Genomic DNA, 20,351 nt, shown 5'->3' with positions numbered 1-20,351 from the left:
TACTAATTTAGGAAACAATACACTCACATTATAAACTTCTCTCTTTTGACTTCAATGAAATTACATCAGTGTAAGAGATCACCCAAGAGCTGTCTCGTTAGGTGTGCCAAGAAACTGGTAGAATGCATTGTTTCTTAGGAGAGAGTTAAGAAAAGCAATTTCTATGAATGATTTGACTCTAAACATGATCTTACTGAATATGGGTGTAGCAAAACTATTTTAGTACATCCGAATAATTGTACCTAACCAAAGTACACACTTAGAACTATTGATGACCAAGAAACAAAAGATGCATTTCAAATGTGGTCACGCCATCCCTTCTTGCATTTGTCACACTTTAATCCCAAGAAACTATGTGGTCCTCAATGTCCTCTGTCCATAAACAGAGCTGCCAGGGAGATTTAACCACAAAGGATCATTGGGGGAAGTCTTGTACAAATGTATCTAGACACTACACATTGCACATTCATGAACGTGCTTTGCAATAAGAGGGATTATTGGGCTAATGTTAAATATGGCTGTAGTGCAACATATAGTCTGGCTCTTCATTGTCCACAAATGATGATACTGAAAGCATTTGCAATGATAAAAGATTAGCATTTTTATTGCCCTTGTTTATTAATGGTGTCTCAATGTGATGTTTATGATCAGTCTTCAACAAAACTTCCTCTGGAATAATCATGACTTTGATTTTACCTGTTCTGTGAAGTAAACACAATGGGAAATGAAGGTTTACTTTTGCTTGTGAAATGTCAACACTAATTCCAAAGGCGTGGAGAAAGATGAAGCAGAGCCAGTTACTTTGCTGGTAAATGCTTTGTCAGGATCTATACCTCCAGGTACAGGGTGGTATATAAATTCAATAAATAATAATATCTACACTTAGTATCTGGAGCAAGCAAATAACCCCAATTAAAAGCAAAGCTTGGGGAATGAAAGATGGAGCCTGATGCTCTGCAACCATTATGATATAATCAGATTATAAGACTAGGATTCACTCTACCCTTTCCCAGAGTTCCTCTCTCTCTCTCTCCACTCTAAAAATGGCACCCTATTTCTCTCTAGAAAATGGAGTAATAACAACCCCAAGGTATCAATTTACTTCTTCCTTGTGAGAAATGTATTTTGTGGTGTGGCTACTGAAGTATTTCTGAATAATATCATACCCTTCATTAACTGTAGAATTACAACTTCCACCACCACCAGAAATATGTCAGGGATATGAGCTGTAGTCTAACAACATCTGGAGTGTGCCACACTAGTTTACTGGCCCTAGAGGCTCCCTGCCCCTTTTCTTGTAAGACCAGTGACTCACTATAGTAATAATACTGACCGAACTGCCAAATTAATAAAGATTTAACATTTGCCTTGTATAACAATATACTGCATTGCTAAGCATTTTCTGTAGATTTAGCCAAGTAAAAACACGCCCTCCTGTAAAATATTTTATAGATGGTGCAACAAAATGTATTGAGCTGGTCAAAAAAGCAAGAATGAAGAGAACTATAGGGCTGTATACAAACTGTACCTTTGAAGCACATTCAAAGCAGATTTTCCCTCCTAAGCACTGTGGTTTGTTAGGGGTCGCGCTCTAAAAGTGTGGTGTGTATGCAGCCTACGTTTTGCACTATTTATTCTTCTTTTGACACCACATATTCCAATCTCTTTATGAACATAGAATGAAGAGCATGCCACCCACTATGAATCACTGACGTTGTTGGCAAGATGTGGATTTACAGTGCTTATAGTGCTCTTAGTTAGCATTCAACTTTCAACAACTACATTCCTTACATTTTTATTCCATTACGTTTCTTTGAATGGATATGATAAACAAAGAATGCATTGCTCTTTCCCTGCTTTGAAGTTTTTGATGATATACTAGAGTCAGTGACCATTCACCAAATAACCTCAATGTAGGTATAAAAGTTATCATTAAACAGAGAGATACACTTTCATTCTTACTCTTCAAGTTCACTCGCTCTTTTCAACAACATTTCTACTCTATCCAGAAGGAACAGCTAGCGAGTCATTGCTGATATAGACACTTTAATGTATTAATTAGGGATCAGCTGAAATGGCCTCCGCTCTCAACTTTATCAGCCAACTTGTGAGTTACAAAAAAGTAATACGCTTTTTGAACTCTCTTTTTTTTTGGGGGGGGGGAGAGGAGAGCACTGAAAACAGAGCTAAAGTGTTTGCTACACTTAGGCTGTGTATACACCATACATTAAAAACACATTGAAAACACGTTTCCCTACACCCACTACCCAAGAATCTGGGGAACTGTAGCTTAAAGGTGCTGGAAATTGTATCCAGTAGCACCTTAAAGACCAACTAAGTTAGTTCTTGGTATGAGCTTTTGTGTGCATGCACACTTCTTCAGATACACACTTCAGTGTATCTGAAGAAGTGTGCATGCACACGAAAGCTCATACCAAGAACTAACTTAGTTGGTCTTTAAGGTGCTACTGGAAGGAATTTTTTTATTTTGACTATGGCAGACCAACACGGCTACCTATCTACTACTGGAAATTGTAGTTCTCAGAGAGGCGAAATACAATTTCAGGAGTTTTGGGGGTGGTGAATGCTTTCCAAGTGCTATAAATGTATGTTGTGTGGCCTTGTTGTCATGCCAATAGTTCTCCCTCTTGCTGGTTGACACCATTTTCTCTTGATGAGTCAGGAAGATGCAACAGAACAAAGTAACGACTTTGGGCTACAAATGATGGTGTTTGCAATCATTACCAGTGCTGCAACAATGTTTCCTGCTTTCACTGGCATTTGAGAAAAAAAATGTAGGGGGAAAAACAGCATAGTACACAATGTTAGAATCATGCCAGGATCACAAACAGGCAACAAAAGGAAGTGAAAATGTGAGCAATGAGGATTTTCAAGAAAAAGAAAAACTTTTGCCCAATAACTTTTGGTTCAGTTCTAGGAAACAAAGTGTTCCACTGAACACTTTCCATGTACGGATTATTAACAATTGTTAATTTATTTTTAAATTTCTTCTAGAAAAGAAAAAGGAATGCATAAAAATTTGACTGGATGATACAAAATACCTGTGTACTTTCCTACTGGGCAGAAATTGTTAGGTATTTTTTTTCATATCTCAGTGAAAAGAAAATGGCTACGTTCACACATAATGTTGAATCATGGTTTAGCAATACATGGGCAAGCAAGAATGAACCCAAGCAAAGAAGGGCCTTGACAGTAAGTTTCATTTTTACAAATCCACGGTTGCTATTTCAAACCAGGGACCCCAGTTTAAAAAATACTCTTTCATAACAAGCCAGCTTCAAAGCATGGGTTATGAAGTAGGCTTGTTGAACTAACCAGTTTCTTGTAAACCAGGATTGCTGGTTTACATTAACCATAACCCAGGAACCTGTAAAAGTGAAACCAATCTCTTTTGAAGTCCTCCTCCTAGTCGTGTGGGTGGAAACAGAAGGCAGAATGTGCAAGCATAATGCTTCATTCTGACTTGTCCACACAACACTAAACCATGGTTTAGCATTATGTGTATGTGTGGCCTCTAGGCTATAGTCATGATTTTTCTGCCCAATACGAGGACAAAGGTAAGAAAAATATCAAAGAAAAATAGGAATATATCAAATAAACTGCTTTAAGTAATTGAAAATATCAAATAAACTGCTTTAAGTAATTCAGTCTTTCTTCTTAACACATTTATCTGTTCATCCATTCCAAGGTACCCACATGTAAGCCTTATTGGTTTCTATGGAAGATAGTTGGAAGTGTTAATATTCTGTTTAGCGAACTTCTATTGGAATCAATGGAACTTACAACTGCTCGATTTAGCTTGAATTATAGCGTCACACTTGAACCTCTCATGATGGATATGATTTAAACAGTAGCAGCAGAAACAGCACAATGGTTATAAACCTGATGACCTGCTTCAGGCAGACTTCTCTTTTAAGATATTTAAGGAATAACTTATTTCAGATATTTTAAATTTGTATTTCAAAATCATGAAGTCCCCTATTAATATTGTGATACTTTAAGCAGAAACTGAATGATCAAAATGTTTGAGCTGAAAGCAATAAAAGTTCTGACATGTAAAATTTCACATAAATGTTTTCTTCTTGTTTGTGGCATCATTTGTTGCAAAAGATAAAGTTCCCACAATAAAGCTATACTGTATTTGTTTTATAAGGAAACCCAGCTTTACTGACCTCAAAACACCTATCAGTTTGAATTCCTGGGAGGCAATGGAAAATGCATGCTTCTCATAACACAGCTAATTATATGGAGAGAGAAGGGGAAGAACACCAGACTTGGAAGTTGCTATGAAAAATATTTTTCTTTATGTGTAATGCAAGGCTTTGAAAGTAATATTACAGTAATGATTTAGATACTTGAAGCAAGGACCTTATTCCTCAAAGGCACTCAAGTGCCCTTATTTAATATACAGGTAGAAAGTTTAGAACAAAAAAAGAATTTGAAAATCTGGAGCAACATTTACTGCAGCCATTTCACTGGTTAAAAGTCAGAGGGACTTGTAGCAGTTGACATGATGTAATGGCTAGTCTAAAGAACCATATAAAATATTGTTATGTAATAGACCAGGGGTCCCCAAACTAAGGCTCGTGGGCTGGATAAGGCCCGAGGGACTCATTTATCCGGCCCGCAGCTACCCCCACTGCCCTCTACTGCCGCCCGCTCTTACCAGCGCTACGCTGCACGGCTGCCCACTTCCAGGTCGAAGGAGCACTGGAAATAGCTTGTGTGCATGCGCAAGCGTTATTTCTGGTGCACATCCGAGTCGGAGGAGGCCCATGCACATGCACACAAGCTATTTCCGGTGCTCCTCCAACCCAGAAGTGCGCCGGAAATAGTGTGTGTGCATGCGTATGGGCACATGCTCCCCCGCCCTCCGGCCTGCCACGTGATCAGTGCTGGAGACACCGGCCCAAGGCGCAGTAAGTTTGCTGACCCCTGTAATAGACAGTGGCCACAATTTAGGAGGCAGTGGTAGAACATATGCATTGCATTCAGAAGCCCCCAGGGCAATTTCTGGCATCTCCAGTTAAAAGTATCTGATAGCAGGTGATGTGAAAGACTTGAAACCCTAAACCATAAAATTCAATGCCAGTCCACATACTAGGCTGGATAGGCAAATATCTGACCAGATACAACGCAACATCCTATGTTCCCTTAGAGAACAAATGTATAGAATTAGGATCAGACTGTGACACTGCAATCCTATGTGCACTTCCTTGGAAATGAATCTCATTGAACTCAGTAGAACGTGCTTTGAAGTAAAACATGCTATCAAGCTAGCAGACAACCCCCCCCCAAAAAAAAAACCACCCTTGATAGTACTGTTAAGACGGTATATGTAATAATGCCATGAGAACAGCTACATTACAATGGCAACTTCAAGTAGTTTTACTTGCTTCAGGTAGCTTAATCTAACAGGCACAAAGCGTTTTAAGTCGCAGGAGGGTGCAAAAATCACTCTAATTATGGTAAGTTAAAATAGTCCAACCAGAATTAACGGGTTAATAAATAATAAATAATGTGATAAGAACGTTAAGTGGAGGTTTAGGCTAATTTTTACATTACAATCCATGCTGCACTACCAAAGTAGAGACTATAAATCAACGTAGCCTGCAGTTCAGATATATAAACAGACTTAAGACAGTATAATTACAAAAAGGGGTGTTTTGTGGTTCATTTATTTACTTAAGGTTCACTTAAGACCCAGTGATGCCACTAGTATATCTCATTCCATGCCAGGTGGAACTTGGGTACTGAAGTAAAAAAAATGCAATTATCAAAACTCTATGAAGTGTAGTATAGAAAGTGCTACTATTCTAGTAATTTCTCTACTCTATTACTTTGCTTACGAGTTTACATATGAACCAACCCAGACCCTTCAATCGTCATCTGAGGCCTTTCTTCGTGTGCCTCGTCCAAGAGCAGCAACATGAGATTGGGCCTTTTCTGTGGCAGCTCCATGGTTGTGGAATGCTCTCCCCAGAGAAGCTCGCCTGTCACCTTTGTTGCATATCTTTATGGAGGTGCCAGGCAAAAACAGTCCTCTTCTTCTAGGCCTTTGGTTAATTAAACAATACCCCTCTTTTAAAGGGGTATTTGTCTGTTACTATGTTGTGCATTTTTGTGTTTTAATATTGTAAACCACCCTGTGATCCCCAAATAAATGTCCTGTGTGAGTTTCTGGAGGCGGTTGGAGGATGGATGGCAGCTAATGGATTGAGGTTGAATCCCGACAAGACAGAAATACTGTTTTTTTGGGGGGGATAGGGGGCAAGTGGGTGTCGGGGACTCCCTGGTCCCGAATGGGGAAACTGTGCTCCTGAAGGAGCAGGTGTGCAGCCTGGGAGTCATTTTGTACTCACAGCTGTCTATAGAGGCACAGGTCAATTCTGTGTCCAGGGCACCTATTTAGCAGCTCCAACTGATATGCTGGCTGAGACCATACCTGCCTGTAGTCTGTTTCACCAGAGTGGTGCATTTTCTGGTTATCTCCTGCTTGGACTCCTGCAGTGCACTCTGCACGGGGCTACCTTTGAAGCTGATTTGGAAACTACAACTAATCCAGTATGCGGCAGCTAGACTGGTGACTGGGAGCAGCCACTGGGATCATATAACACTGGTCCTAAAAGATCTCCACTGGCTCCCAGTATGTTTCCAAGCACAATTCAAAGTGTTGGCTAGTTGGGCTGGGGGGGGGGGACTCCTGAGACAGCAAATACCAAGATCATATAACACTGGTCCTGAAAGACCTACATTGGCTCGCAGTACATTTCCGAGCACAATTCAGAGTATTGGTGCTGACCTTTAAAGCACTAAACGGCCCTGACCCAGTATACCTGAAGGAGCATTTCCACACCCATCACTCAGCCCAGACTCTGAAGTCCTGGTCTGAGGGTCTTATGGCAGTTTCATCACTGCGAGAAGTGAAGTTACAGGGTACCAGGCAGATGGTCTTCTCAGTAGTGGCACCCTCCCTGTGGAATGCCCTCCCATCAGATGTCAAGGTGATAAAGAACTACACAACTTTTGGAAGACATCTGAAGACAGCCCTGGAATGGGAAGTTTTTAATGTTTGACATTTTACTATGTTCTTATATGTGCTGTAAGCAGCCCAGAGTGGCTGGGGAAACCCAGCCAGATGGGTGGGGTATAAATTATAAAAGTGTTGTTGTTGTTGTTGTTGTTGTTGTTAAACTCAGGCATATTGTCATACAAATATATCTTTAAGGGACCTTATTGAAATTGCCTCCTTCAGTTGAAAAGACAAGATGTGGAGGTATTCATCGCCAAACTCCTAGGGGAAATACAGTTTACACATTTAACCAACAAACAGGGGGCCCTGTTTTGTCTCAACTAAGGATGAAAGGGTAATTTTGATCTCTTCAGCCCACATCCCATGTGATTACAGAGGCAGTGCAATCCACAAGCAACATTCAGCCACCATGTTCATTCTCTCACAAAGCTAAACCTGTTCAAGAGGAAATGTTCCCATTGAAACGGTTAGCAGAATCATGGTATAATATAGGTTTTCTGTTCATTGGTTATCACAGAATCCTGTGAAACCCTGAAACCTCCACCCCACTGAGGAACTGGAGGGCAATGAAGATGAAGAAATCTCTACTGTTATGAAAGGTAGATGCTTTCCTTAGCTTCAAATACAAAGGTTGGTGTGATCAGTTTTCTGTGGATGTAGAGTTGGGCTTCTGACTCTTTTGATCATATTCCCATGGCCCTCTGCAGTCACTCTGATCCCTGGGCTGTTCTTTGATCAGTAGCTCTAGCACTATGCAGGTGCCATATGTCATCATATTAGAAACCAACAGCAATACGAATCCCTCTTGCTGAATTTAATAGTGCAAGGCACATTCTACAAATTCATATAACAGTGGGGGACTATTTGGTTCTCTGTTAACTTCGTAACAAAAAATCCCTCACGCAATATATATGGAGGAAGACCAATTTTCAAGGAACACAAGGGATTTTCACTGGTCTGCACTGACATCTTCAAAGTTGATATGTCATTCAATACTACATTCACTTTTTCCTACTGCAAGTTTAAGATCTCTCTCTTCCCCCCATCCCCCGCCGCCTTCTTACTGATGCCTGTTTGGCTAGTTTGCATCCTGATGAAATCACATCTTTCTAGCTAGCAAGGAAACTACTAAAACATTTTCCCCTTACATTAGCACACACCACTGGAAAACAGGGTGTTTAACAGCCTAAATTTAGGCAGCCTACATTCGTGGTGCGGTTTCATATGGCGTATAACATTTCTGTTTGCAAAGTATTCCTTTAAATGGCTTTGTAATAGAAGATCAAGGGGGGAAGGCCTTCAAAAATCTGAATAATGTAAATCATATGGAGTTCGGAGGCTAAGCAAATTACACACACTGAAGCTGCCCTCTCTATGAAAGGAGCCTTTCTCCAGGTCTGCTCAACCCCAGCCCAAAGGAACTTGCATTTGAGAGTTTTCTAAACATTTCAGGTACACTTGAAAGCTTAAAAAAGTTACTCTCATTTCCTATGCAGCAGATTAGCTTGTTTCCAGCACGTGCAAAGGAAGAGGTCATTCTCCAGGAACCCACACTATACAGAGGCATATTGGGGGGTGGTACAAAAAAAGGTAATTAGAACAGGCACACCAACCAATTCACAGAGAGCACTTTCAAGGAGGGAGGGAGGGAGGAAGAGTTAATAAGTTCCCTATCTTCTAGAGCGCTTAATTGGTGCCCTTTTTACCTATCCTGCTCTAGTTAACGAGGTTGACAAGTTTCCTGGAGCGACAAACACGCCGTGAAGTCCGACCTGCCAAGTCTCATTCATTTTGGCTTCAGTCTTTCCAGGCTCACTCTGGCATAGGGCGATGTTTTCCCTCCCAGTGTGCGAGTTTCAAAAGAGATCTTTACAGCCTCGCTGGAAACAGTAGGGAGGGCTTCTTGTTTCCAGCGTGAAAACACAGGCGCCCTTTAAAAAGTTGTCACCCAGCCGCTCCACGACAGCCCAACCCCTGAGGCTCTTTTTTCTTCTTCTTTTTTTGCAGAAGCAGCAAGAAGAAGGGAATGCAAAAAAACAAAAAAACAGAAACCCTTCCCTGCCCCGGCGACTCCTCCTTCTCCCCCAGCGTGTGTTGCTCGCTGCAACTACACTTTTATTATGCCTTCTCTCTAGACACAACAAAATCACGCACGCAAAAGAGAGCGAGATCTCGGGTGATGTGGGGGTTTCCTTACCGTTTTGTTCCTTGGCGCTGGAGAACTGGAACTTGCTGCTGAGGTTCGACTCGCCTTGGGCTCCCTGTCTTGGGCTGACCAGGGCAGATGTCAGCAAGAAGAACCCGAAGAGGAGCATTTGGCAGGCTGGGGGGGTTGAAGCTCTTCGCAGGCACACAACGCAAGCCAGGCACTTGCCGAGAGATCAGGTCCTTTTCACCACCTCCACCAGCCCGCGAAGCCTGCAGCGCTGGCGAGAAAGGAGCAGCAGCAGCACTGAGCCTGCTCGAGCAGCCGAGAAGAGCGGGGTAGTTTCCACATAATCCCATCCAAAACTTTTCTCTCCCTCGGCAGCCTTTTCCCCTCCGCGTCTCCAGGGTTCAACCCCCACCCTTCTTCTCCTTCTCCTTCTTTTCCTCCTTCTTCTAAGGTTCACAAATCAGCTTCCTAAGGAGGACGCAACAATCCTGGAAAATAGTTGCTGGGGGAAGCAGAAGCAGAAGAAAAGGGGGCGCCAGAAGGCACTGCTGGATCGGAGGAGCACCTGTCAGCTTCGGGAACAAGAAACTACCCAACAAACCGAGGGAAAGGGGTGGGGAAAAGAGCTCCCTTTGGGAGGAAAGGAAGCGGGGAGGGGGACACCACACACACACACACACACACACACACACACACACCACCTTCTCGCCTTCTCTTTCTCTCTCCCCGCGACTAAGCAGCCACGACGCTGCCAGGCGAGCCAGCTTCTTTCAGCCCCTGGCTGTGAGTCCCGGGTTTTTTTCTCTCCTCGCCTTCACGTGTTTCTGCCATTCCCCCTCATCGCTCCTGAGGAGAAGGAGGGAGGGGGCGGAGGCTCGGAATGGGTGGGAAAGGAAAATAAAAGTGAGCAGCAAGCCACGACCCAGGCAGGCAGGGAAGGGGGGAGGGAGGAGAGAAGGAGGATAAGCAAGGAAGCGAGCGAGCCTTTCCCAAGGAGCAGCACCTGGTTTCAGTTTTGCGCCCCAGAAGTTTTGCTTGGAAGGAGTTGAAAAAAACGCGAGAGTCCCCTGAAAAGCAACCTTTTTCTTTCTTTCTTTTAACCTCAGAGCTACTTTCTGTCACACACGCGCGCGCACACGAGCGCGCGCGCGGCGTCTTGGTCTGCTCCACCCCGAATTCTTGCGCGCCCTCCCTTCTCGCGCCAACTCTCCTCCTCGCAGAGCCTTCTATGGTCTTATCACAGGCCAGTTCTGGAGTCTCCTTCGAACTACCCAAAGATCCTCCTTTCTTCCCCTCCACTCGCAGCTGGCGGCCCCAACCTGCCCCGCTGTCGCCTCCTCCTCTTCCTCCTCCTCCAGGTCTGGCGGGAAAAGGTGGTTGTGGTGAGAAGGAATCCTCCCCCCGCCTCCCGCCGCCACTGCAGGAAGGGCCGCCGCCGCCGCAACAGCAGCAGCAGCAGGAGCGCGCAGGAAGCCCAGGCAGGAGCGGCCAGTCAGTCAGGCGTGCCCGGCTGCGGCGCAGGGTGACGTTCGCTCTTGTTCAGCAGGCGGCGGCGGCGGCACCAGCAACCGAAAAGTCGTGCAAAGTTCAAGCGAGCTGCTGCTGGACTCCCGTGCGCGCTCCGTCTTTCTCGACGGCTGCCAACTGGCCGCGTAAGAACAGGTGCTGTAAAGGAGGAAAGAGCAGCGGATGATAAGGCGCGTTGTTGGGCCAAGGGTTCCACCGCTGACTGCTGCTGCTGCGGTTTCTGAAGCTGCACAGGAGCGCTGTGTCTCTGGGCGTACGCAGAGTGCATTTTCTCCCGCAGCGATCCCACCCTCCCCGCATGGGAGGTTAGGAGCTTCCATGTACCCTCGCATCTTCCTTTTTAGAAATCAACTATGTATTAGAATGGCCACTCGGTTTAGCTTCCTTATGCAAACAGGGGGAATGTTTTGAAGCAAAGGAAAAAGGAGGGGGGCGTGGTAGATGTCCCCCCCCCCCACGTCAAGTTCAGCTCAGTGGGCTCTCTTGCACTTAACAAAGCTGACTTGGTAAACTATGGTTTGGTGTGAGCTTTTCCACCAACACACACTGTCCTCACCCCTCTTTGCTCCTCCCCAGCTCTTTTCACATACTAGGATTGGTGTGTGGGTGTGTGAACCCTGTTCTCCTTTGGGTCCTGAAGTTCCCTGGGTGACCTTGGGCCAGTTACTATCTGTCAGACTAATCTACCTCACAGAGTTTTTGTGAGGTTAGGGAAACCAGGGAAACCACCATAACCTCCTTGGTGAAAAGGTAGGATGTAAAACAAGTAAATAATTAAGCTTTGGCAATTCTAGTCCTGGTTTGTTCAATCCAGAGTTCCCTGTTAATGTCTGAAGTGAGAAACTCTGGGTTTGCTATAGATTTGCTAAAACGTATTTAAGCCAGTGCTATTTTTCTAGAAAAAGAGATGCCGAAACTCACCATGAACACCTCCCTCGTTCAATGCGGCTCACCTGAGAGGTCCCATAACCCACTTGAGAGGAGCCGGAAGTGAGTTCCTGTGAGTTCCCCCTGGTAGGAAGCCCTGATTTAAGCCAAGATCAAATCTCAGACTATGTAGTACAGTTTGGCCCTTTGTATGAAATCTCGCCTCACTGCTTTGTTGGCCATCGTTGCCCCTTAAGATTGCTGAGGTGACAATAGAAGTCACAGATTGTGGAATTGCTCTTTTCAGGGACACTGGCAACTGCAGTTCTTGGATTGGCTAGCAAGACCAGTGAAAAATTGTTGACTAGTAAGGCTAGTTAGAGGAAGGGGAAGATGCTGCTCCCAAGCCTGATAGAAAACTTCCAGAGGCCTGCTATGCTTTGCCCATCTCTGTTCCAGGGTCTAATGGAGCCCCCTACCTGCCACCAGGTAATTTTGGGTAAGAAAGGAGAAGTAAAGGATTGAATGCCAGGCTGAATCATTTCATTTGAGTTCCCTCTGCATCAAGTGTCTGAAGCTCCACTGTTATGAGTCCAGTCCTACTAATTACTCTGTAAACAAGCCTCTACCGACCTGGTGCCCTCCAGATGGACTGGAACTGTTGTCACATGCTGATGAGAGTTGTCATTCCAAAACATCTAGATGACACAAGGTTGGTGAGGTCTGCTTTAAACAAAATATTGAAGCACAAAAATAAGCAACCCACTGTATAGGAACATACACAAATAGGGGTGGGGAGATGGGTTCAAGCCAGTACACAAAGACACAATATATGGCAAGCAGAGTGCAACGAATGTGTTCGTCACAATATACTCGCTACTACAAGGCATACAGGGACACGGGTGGTTTTTTGGGTTAAACCACAGAGCCTAGGGCTTTCTGCTCAGAAGGTCGGCGGTTCGAAGCCCCGCGATGGGGTGAGCTCCCGTTGCTCTGTCCCTGCTCCTGCCAACCTAGCAGTTCGAAAGCACATCAAAGTACAAGTAGATAAATAGGTAATGCTCCAGCGGGAAGGCAAACGGCGTTTCCGTGCGCTGCTCTGGTTCGCCAGAAGCGGCTTAGTCATGCTGGCCCCATGACCCGGAAGCTGTACGCCGGCTCCCTCGGCCAGTAAAGCGAGATGAGCGCCGCAACCCCAGAGTCGGTCACGACTGGACCTAATGGTCAGGGGTCCGGTTACCTTTACAAGGCATACAGTATGTGCAAGCAGTACTCCAGAACCATCAAAATAAATAAAATATTGCAATGAATGACATATTTTCATTATCTTGGATGCAAGGAAATTATTGGGAGCAGTGGGGCAGCTGTAGCAAACAGGACTGGAGCCCGGGGACCCCAGTTACAAAGAGAAACTCCTTCAGCCTGTGAAGTTAACAAGGTCCCACACTGGGTACGAGTAGAGGCAACTGCTGTGTGCTGGCCAGAGCACAATAAGTTAAAACCAAAACGGCAACATTTTGATACTTGCAATCCAACAGCCACCCTCTCTGCTTCTGCTATACCAATGTGCATTGCATTAATATATTATTACAGTTTTATTATTTGATATACAGTTTTGAAATAATCACAGTTAAAGACTAATGAAAACAAAAGTATGTTCATACATGTGAGGCCATTAGGAATATATCCTATACAGAGTTTAAATATGCAACCTATAATAAATAAACCAACCTTAACTGTGATCTAAAGAGTTTGTAAATCAGGTATAGATGCTTTTTAGCAAGGGCAATAAAATTTAATTATACATTCCTGCCAAGTATGTTCCAACAGCAATTCGTTTCAGTCTAATTCTAGTGTATAATTTATATAGTAGACGAGCCCAGGTCCTAGGTATTATATAGCATACTAGCTGTCACTCCCAGAGTCAGAAATAAAAAAGGAATGCGCTGTTCCTAAGTAAAAAATGTATATGATCATAAATTATTAGTAAATGTAAGCTGCCAGACTATTTTAGGACAGTATGGTTTCAATAAGTTTATCTTCATTTTTTAAAAAAATAATAATCTACAATAGAAAGCTCGTTCTGTTTTAGAATGTGCATTTTCAGTAGAACAATCCCACTAAGGATTATACCAATTTACATCATTTGATAATTTGAACCATCTGGATTAGCTTCTATAAAGTATGTGTAGATTCAAAAGCCTGCAGCTTTTGTCTGCTTTTTCCATTCTTAAGATATAAAGTTTTAAATACGATCAGTTTCAGTTTGTGGTGCTGGAAGGTAAAGTCACTCCGCTATGGCTTTGAAATAAACAAGCCACAAAGAAACTGTAAGAGACTTCTGGAGCAGAAGCAATGTCTCAACATCATCTTTAGCACGGAGGGAAGTTCTAAAATTAAGCTGTATTACCTAAGGTTGTTTATTTAATATGTACTTCACATTAAATCCTTATGTAGTCATGTCCTGCAGATTAAAGAAACTAACTTAGCTTTAACTCTTTCTTCTACAATATTGCATCAAGAGAGGCTGTTTCTAATATGTTTTTGGAGGGCCTGTCATGTAGAGTTAGGAATATATTAAGTTGTCAGAGTTACATAAAATCCTCTATAAATTTGTGCCTTTCAGTGGCCAAAGTTGCTTCAGTTTCTAATAGGTCAAGATGCATGTGACTAACTACTGCTTACTTCTGGTTTATGTTTCTCATAACCCCAGACAGTATCAGTGCCTCCAGATGTTTACTGGCAACTCGATTCAGTGAATGTGTATTACCACTAGGACAAGTCTGAACTTGCCTGGTCTATTAATCTATCAGGGAAGGATCTTGTAGTTCCCTGAGCCTGTTAATAGCCCAATCTTCTTATAAAGATAGCACCAGATTAATTGTTAAAAGCTTGGAATTAGGTCAGGTGAGGGAGAAGTTGGATTCCATGAAGTGGCCCCTTTCAAGACATTTTTTTTTTTTAACAAGCAAAGGATGTGAGAGATTCTCCTCAGCTTCTCATGAATTCTCCCCTCCCTGTGAACTTGCACTGCCCTCCACTTATACCCTTTTAATTTTGCTTCGCCCAATTTCCCTTGCTTCCCGCTAGACTCTGTGATTTAGGATTTGCCATCCTTTCTGAAGCAAAACCTGTACCTATACAACCCATAAGGCTTCATTAGGTCTGTTAACCCTACCTCAATTTGACTCCCATCTCCAAGCCTTCTGCTAGCTGCTTTCCCTCCCCAAGAGGAAGAACTCTCCTTAGCAAAGGTAACAGTGGCACCAGTTGGCATGAGGCTACAACAAAGACGAGAGAGGCCTAATTGGTCTCCATGATCACCTGCTTTCCTGCTGGCAGAGGTGGATTAGGGGAGCACGACTGGTTTGGTCGCACTGGGTGAGGAGCCTCGAGGATGCCACAACAACAATTTACAATGGAGCATGAAAGGCAGAGGGGGAGCCAAATTTTGGTGTTGCACAGGACACCGCTGAAATTTGAGACCCCAAGATCCACCACTGCTGCTGGAAATTGCTGAGTTTTTAGTTTAGTCCCATGATTCTTGGGTATAAATAAGACTAGCAATATTAGTTACCTAAACGGTGAGGGGCTCTCTCACCCTTTTTTAAAATACAAATTTTCAATTAGCTGCTACCAAATTTGCTCTAACCACAGGAACACACAAACACATACACAGAGAGAGGGGAGAGAGAGAAAGAGATGTGCAAAAGGTAGTATGCAGCTGAGAGCTTGAACGTTCAAAGGGCCCCACTGATTTTGGAGGGGAGGGAAAGTTACAGACTGCTTGCCCATTCCTAATGGTTGCAGTTGTGACTGTCATCCCACATTTCTCACATGGGACTCACACACATCTGGATAGGTTTCCTCAGGCAATATCCCAATCAGGTGCAGACCTGCTTAGTTTCAGCAAGCTTACATTGTGATGAGCCTTCAGACCAAAGGCTAGGATACCATAGTTGTGCCACCTTTTAAAATTTTCCAGTTCTTCCTGTTAGCTATTCTGTTACCTTTATGCAAAAGAATGCTGCCGGTATAGAGTGGTATAAACAAAATGCTGGCAGGATTTATATCCATGTCTATTTGCCAGTCAGACTTGGAATATCAACAAGCCAGAAAGAATGTCTGACTTGCAAATAGACATTTTTTTTCATCAAAGAAATTATTTATGGTGCCTTTACATGGGTCAAATGAGTAAAGTTTCAAGCAGCCTCGACTCTTAAGACTGGCCAAGATTTGTTACATTTGCAAAAGGTAGCACAATATAAGAAATGAGCTAATTCCATATACATGGGTGCCCACATTCCTTGGTAAGCTTAAAGGTAAAGGGACCCCTGACTGTTAAGTCCAGGTGTGGGGTTGCAGCGCTCATCTCATTTTACTGGCCGAAGGAGCCGGCGTTTGTCCGCAGACAGTCACTTCTGGTGAACCAGAGCATGGAAACACTGTTTACCTTCCCACCAGAGCAGTACCTATTTATCTACTTGCACTTTGATGTGCTTTCGAACTGCTAGTTGGCAGCAGCAGGGACCGAGCAATGGGAGCTCACACTGTCGCAGGGATTCGAACTGCCAACCTTCTGATTGGCACGCCCTAGACTCTGTGGTTTAGACCACAGCGCCACCTGCATCACCACCGCTTGGAGGGTCCCCAATTACAAATGAGGGAAATGAAGTTTAAGACTGAAAATATGTCATTGTGGTCAGCTGCGGAACTGAAATGTCATTTTCCCCCTAAATAGTGTTGGAGCAACACCTTTTAGAGTGCTCCAGACAGTGGCGGAGCTTCATGCTCTGGCACTGGGGGCGGAGAGCAGGCGGGGGTGGGGTGCGCCGCCTGCTGGGCGAAGCACCCAGCGCAGGGGGGGGGCAGTCACAATGGCACCCCACTGGGATCGTGCTGCCGGGGGCGGTGCGCTCCCCCCGCACTCCTCTTCCTCCGCCAGTGGCTCCAGAACAGAGTTTGGAATAGGGGTAATATGTCAGCTTAAGTTTGGCCGCTGCAAGTTCTGCCAGCTTCCTGTCCTTAGGATTGCTTTGTTAGTATATGTACCTTACACTGCAATCCAGTATACACATTTACTTATAGTAAGTACCATTGAAGTCAGTTGGACTTACTTCTGTTTGAGATGGCATGCATGGGATTGCAGTATTAATAAGCAAATTTGAACCATAGCTTCCTAATTTGTAGCTCACCACAATATTACACTGCTCTCTGGTGTACACAAGCTGAATAAAAAACTTACAACAAATTAGTTGAATAATTAATAATGTAAATGAAGTAAAAAGTAAAACTGCATAACAATATTCATATCACTACTTCCAGTTTGGCTGAGATGTATTCAAAACCAGGACATTTAACTCTGTCTAACATATCTTTGGCTGCCGAAACCATCTCTCTTGGTGCATGTACCAACTCTTCCCTAAGACCCTTGTTTTGCCGGCTGTCACAATATCCAGTAACACACTGCGCTATCTATAATTCTTCAGTTTTAATGACAGAATGGAGCAGCATTTTTCCATATATACCCCAGAGGTGCCCCACATTTATGTCCTGGGTTTTGTAGTCATCCTGTCTCATTTGATGCAGTATATCTGGAAAATATATATTGTTTCACTAGCAGCTTTGATATTTCAAGACCTCTTTCCCATGCTATTAACAAAAGTGGGTTCTTGTTTTTTTCCATCCAGTCATTTGGAAGCTTTATGGAAAAGGAATTTATAAAAGTGCAATAAGACAATATCTGATATTTTCAATTGCCAAGAACTGCTTGCTTGAATACCATATTTGCTTGTGAATATCTTCCATTCTGTCAGTAGAAGTAGAACTGACATCTTCAAGATCCAAATAATTTCTGCTGGGTTAAAGGAGCCCTGCCAACACTGGATGTTTGTGGAAATTCAGCACATAGGGCTAGAATAGTTTCTAGATCTGAGGTTGGAAAAGGTGGATCTGTTTTCAGAGATCTGCAGCATAAACAATCAAAGGATCTATGATTTATGTGAACCTGCTGTCAGATTCCCATGTCCATGTCCCAAAATGATAATTCAAGGGACATTTGGAGAGAACCTGATTGATTCTTTGTGAGTTGGAGAGGACATTTGCTCATTTATAACGGGAGCAGCAAAGGTAAAATCTTTCAACTGAAATGAAACACCATTGTGAAAGAATGCAGAAAACACTGGCTTGTAGACATGTGGGATTAATAAGAATGAGAATAAGAAGATATATGTTCTCTGTGTTAGGTCAGGTCCAGATGGCTCTAATTTGGGGGATTGTGTACACTGTCTCACCACTTCAGGTCCTTCCAGTCCAGATGGCTGGGAACTTCAGTCCATCCTTGACCATCCATTAGCTTGAATGGGTGGTAGGAGCCCACATTAACTGTGCACTCTTCATGGCTTAGCCTCAGAGAGTAAGCATGGGAATGCCCCCCCCCACCCCAAGGAAAAGGTATTTTTCTAGAGACTTTCCACACTGCATGAGTACATGACTTGAATGCATGAACTGCCCGGCACCTCAGCCGAGACCATCTTTTTAATATGATGGGTGTAATTCAGCATTGTGCTAAGGTAAACATTCCATCAGTGCAGGGAATTCTGCTTGTGCATTCTCTCCCTCTCCTCTGCCATATGCCTCCTAAACCTGTTCTAAGAGTTCCCTCAACCCTTGGGGGTTGATTTGGGGCAGACATGGGAGTGCATATGGAGGGAGGAAAGCCCCATTGTGCAAGTGGAAATCCTGGCACTGGTGGGACTCATTGTCGTAAAGAAGACAGCTGCCTTTTTCCAGGGAAAGGCTATTGCTGCAAGGAAATCACATTTTCTCATTGCTGAAATCTCAATATGCTGACCCTGGGGAAATGCAGTTTATCCTCCAGCTTTTGCATCTCTTGCTAGTGCTGAGTAGAATGCCGGGATAGAAGAGGAACTTATTCAGTTCACATCAGAAAGCCAACCTACCTAATTTGCACTTCCTGAATCAATACACAATCCGAAACCCAGCTATCCTTTGAAATTCACAGTTGTCTGAATTTTCTGGTGTATTTCTCCAACCAAAGAATGTGCATGTATATTATGGGAAAGTGTGCACAAAATTAAGAATAATAGTAAAAATATGATGCATTTGCAGTTGCAAAAATGTATATATTAGGAGGAAATGCACACAGAAAGGCATACAAATTTTCAAGATTTTTTTTAAATTTTAAGTTCACACAGTGGTGTAGAAATGGGGCAATTTGAAGCTATGATAGATAAAATGAGAAGTCAAAATTGATAGATTCATTCATCCCCATTAGAATGTGATTGTACTAGGATCACAGCAATAGTGTGGCATTACTAGTTACAAGCCGTGTATCCATACAGCCCATGCCGATTTGTGAACGTTTAAGAAGTGTGTTTTAGATATATCCCTGAGCGGTAGTTACAGGGAGTATATCTTCCCTTCTTTTTTTGCTTAAAATGGCAAATGCAAGCCTTTCTCATTCATTTATGTAGAAGATAAATATATGGAATAGTCTCTTCAAAGAGACTTGCAGAGATATGGTAAGGCTAATGTTTTATAGGGTTGTGTTTCCTTTAATCATGCTAAGACGCCCCAGGGTTATATGAAGAGTAATATGGTGTGAATTCAGAATTGAGCCTGTGTTCCCTGTTTGAACAGAAGTAGGTAGCATTTAATAGTTGTTGTAGCACTTAATAACCACCCAACCCAATAAATAGCCACCATCTGTCTCTAAAATTCCTGTGACTTCCTTGCAAATAGTAAGTCATTTCTATGTGAAACCTGGATAACTGGCAGGTCTGGAAGTAGCAGCAGCTGTGTCCAATATGAGTTCAGATTGTTAGCATTTCCAATATAAATCTAGTTTTTCAGGAGTTTATAACCAACATCATAAAAACTTGCTTCAGGCTAGACTTGGCATGCATAAGAACAATTTTAAATGGGAATATGAGTAATATCTAAATATTAGCCACTGTGCATGATGCCCCATAACTTCTTTTCTCTAGCATTATGAGCCAGTAATGATGTTGTAAAGGTCCGAGAACACAGATGTGGTGCCCTCTCCTGGCCCTAGGTTTGAGTATCTGCCATCTATCGCACATTTCTTGAAGAAAGTAGCTTACAGCATATTAAATTAACCTATGATTAAATGTCCTCATGTGAAAAACCTTCTTAAAATGTGGTTTGTGTTTGTAAACAAGACATTGTACAACAAGTCATTGTGAAATTAGAAGTGTTAGAAGATACTAATGTTAAACTTAAAAAAACCCACACCTCATAACAGCACCTAAAGCAGGGGTGGGTTCATGAAAGTTTATAAATGTATACTTATAAAAAGTTGTTAGTCTTTGAGATGCTAACTACGGTAAGTGCAAAGCAAGACTTTTTTCTGGATGTGAAAGACTAGCACAGCTACCTCTCTGCAAATAAATAAATGGCATAATTTTTGTAACTGGTATGACACGATAATCCATTGTGCATGTTTTGGAGGTCAGATTTTTCTTCCAGAATCTTCAGTAAGTATATATAATGCTTTCATTCTTTGTTTACTTTATTCTCTCAAGATCAGTGGCTCAGAAAGCTTATTTACTTATAACCTTAGACCCAGACTGTTGTTGTCCCCCCCCCCGACTGGTTTTAAGTTGGACTGTGCATGGGCTCCAGCCAAATACTGGATTCCCCAGCTGAACCGATAATCAGCTGGAGAGAGTTGAGGAATCCCTGGGTTCAATTGGGTCCACTTAA

General features: G+C 43.1%; 1 protein-coding gene across 1 annotated transcript in view; it reads right to left on the bottom strand.

The window, feature by feature from the left end:
* PDGFC (platelet derived growth factor C) overlaps positions 1–10,619 on the bottom strand; it is a 98,807-nt gene extending 88,188 nt beyond the window's left edge. The window contains exon 1 of the mRNA XM_081209047.1: positions 9,252–10,619. Coding sequence (XP_081065173.1) covers positions 9,252–9,369 — 118 coding nt within the window. The 5' untranslated portion in view covers positions 9,370–10,619. The remainder of the gene's footprint in view (positions 1–9,251) is intronic.
* Between the last annotated feature and the right edge of the window lie 9,732 nt (positions 10,620–20,351).

Source organism: Podarcis bocagei (assembly GCF_964188305.1).
Source record: "Podarcis bocagei genome assembly, chromosome: 9".
NCBI classification, from domain to species: Eukaryota; Metazoa; Chordata; class Lepidosauria; order Squamata; family Lacertidae; genus Podarcis; species Podarcis bocagei.
The sequence above is the reverse complement of the archived record's forward strand: the minus strand, read 5'-3'. Positions and strand labels throughout refer to the sequence as shown.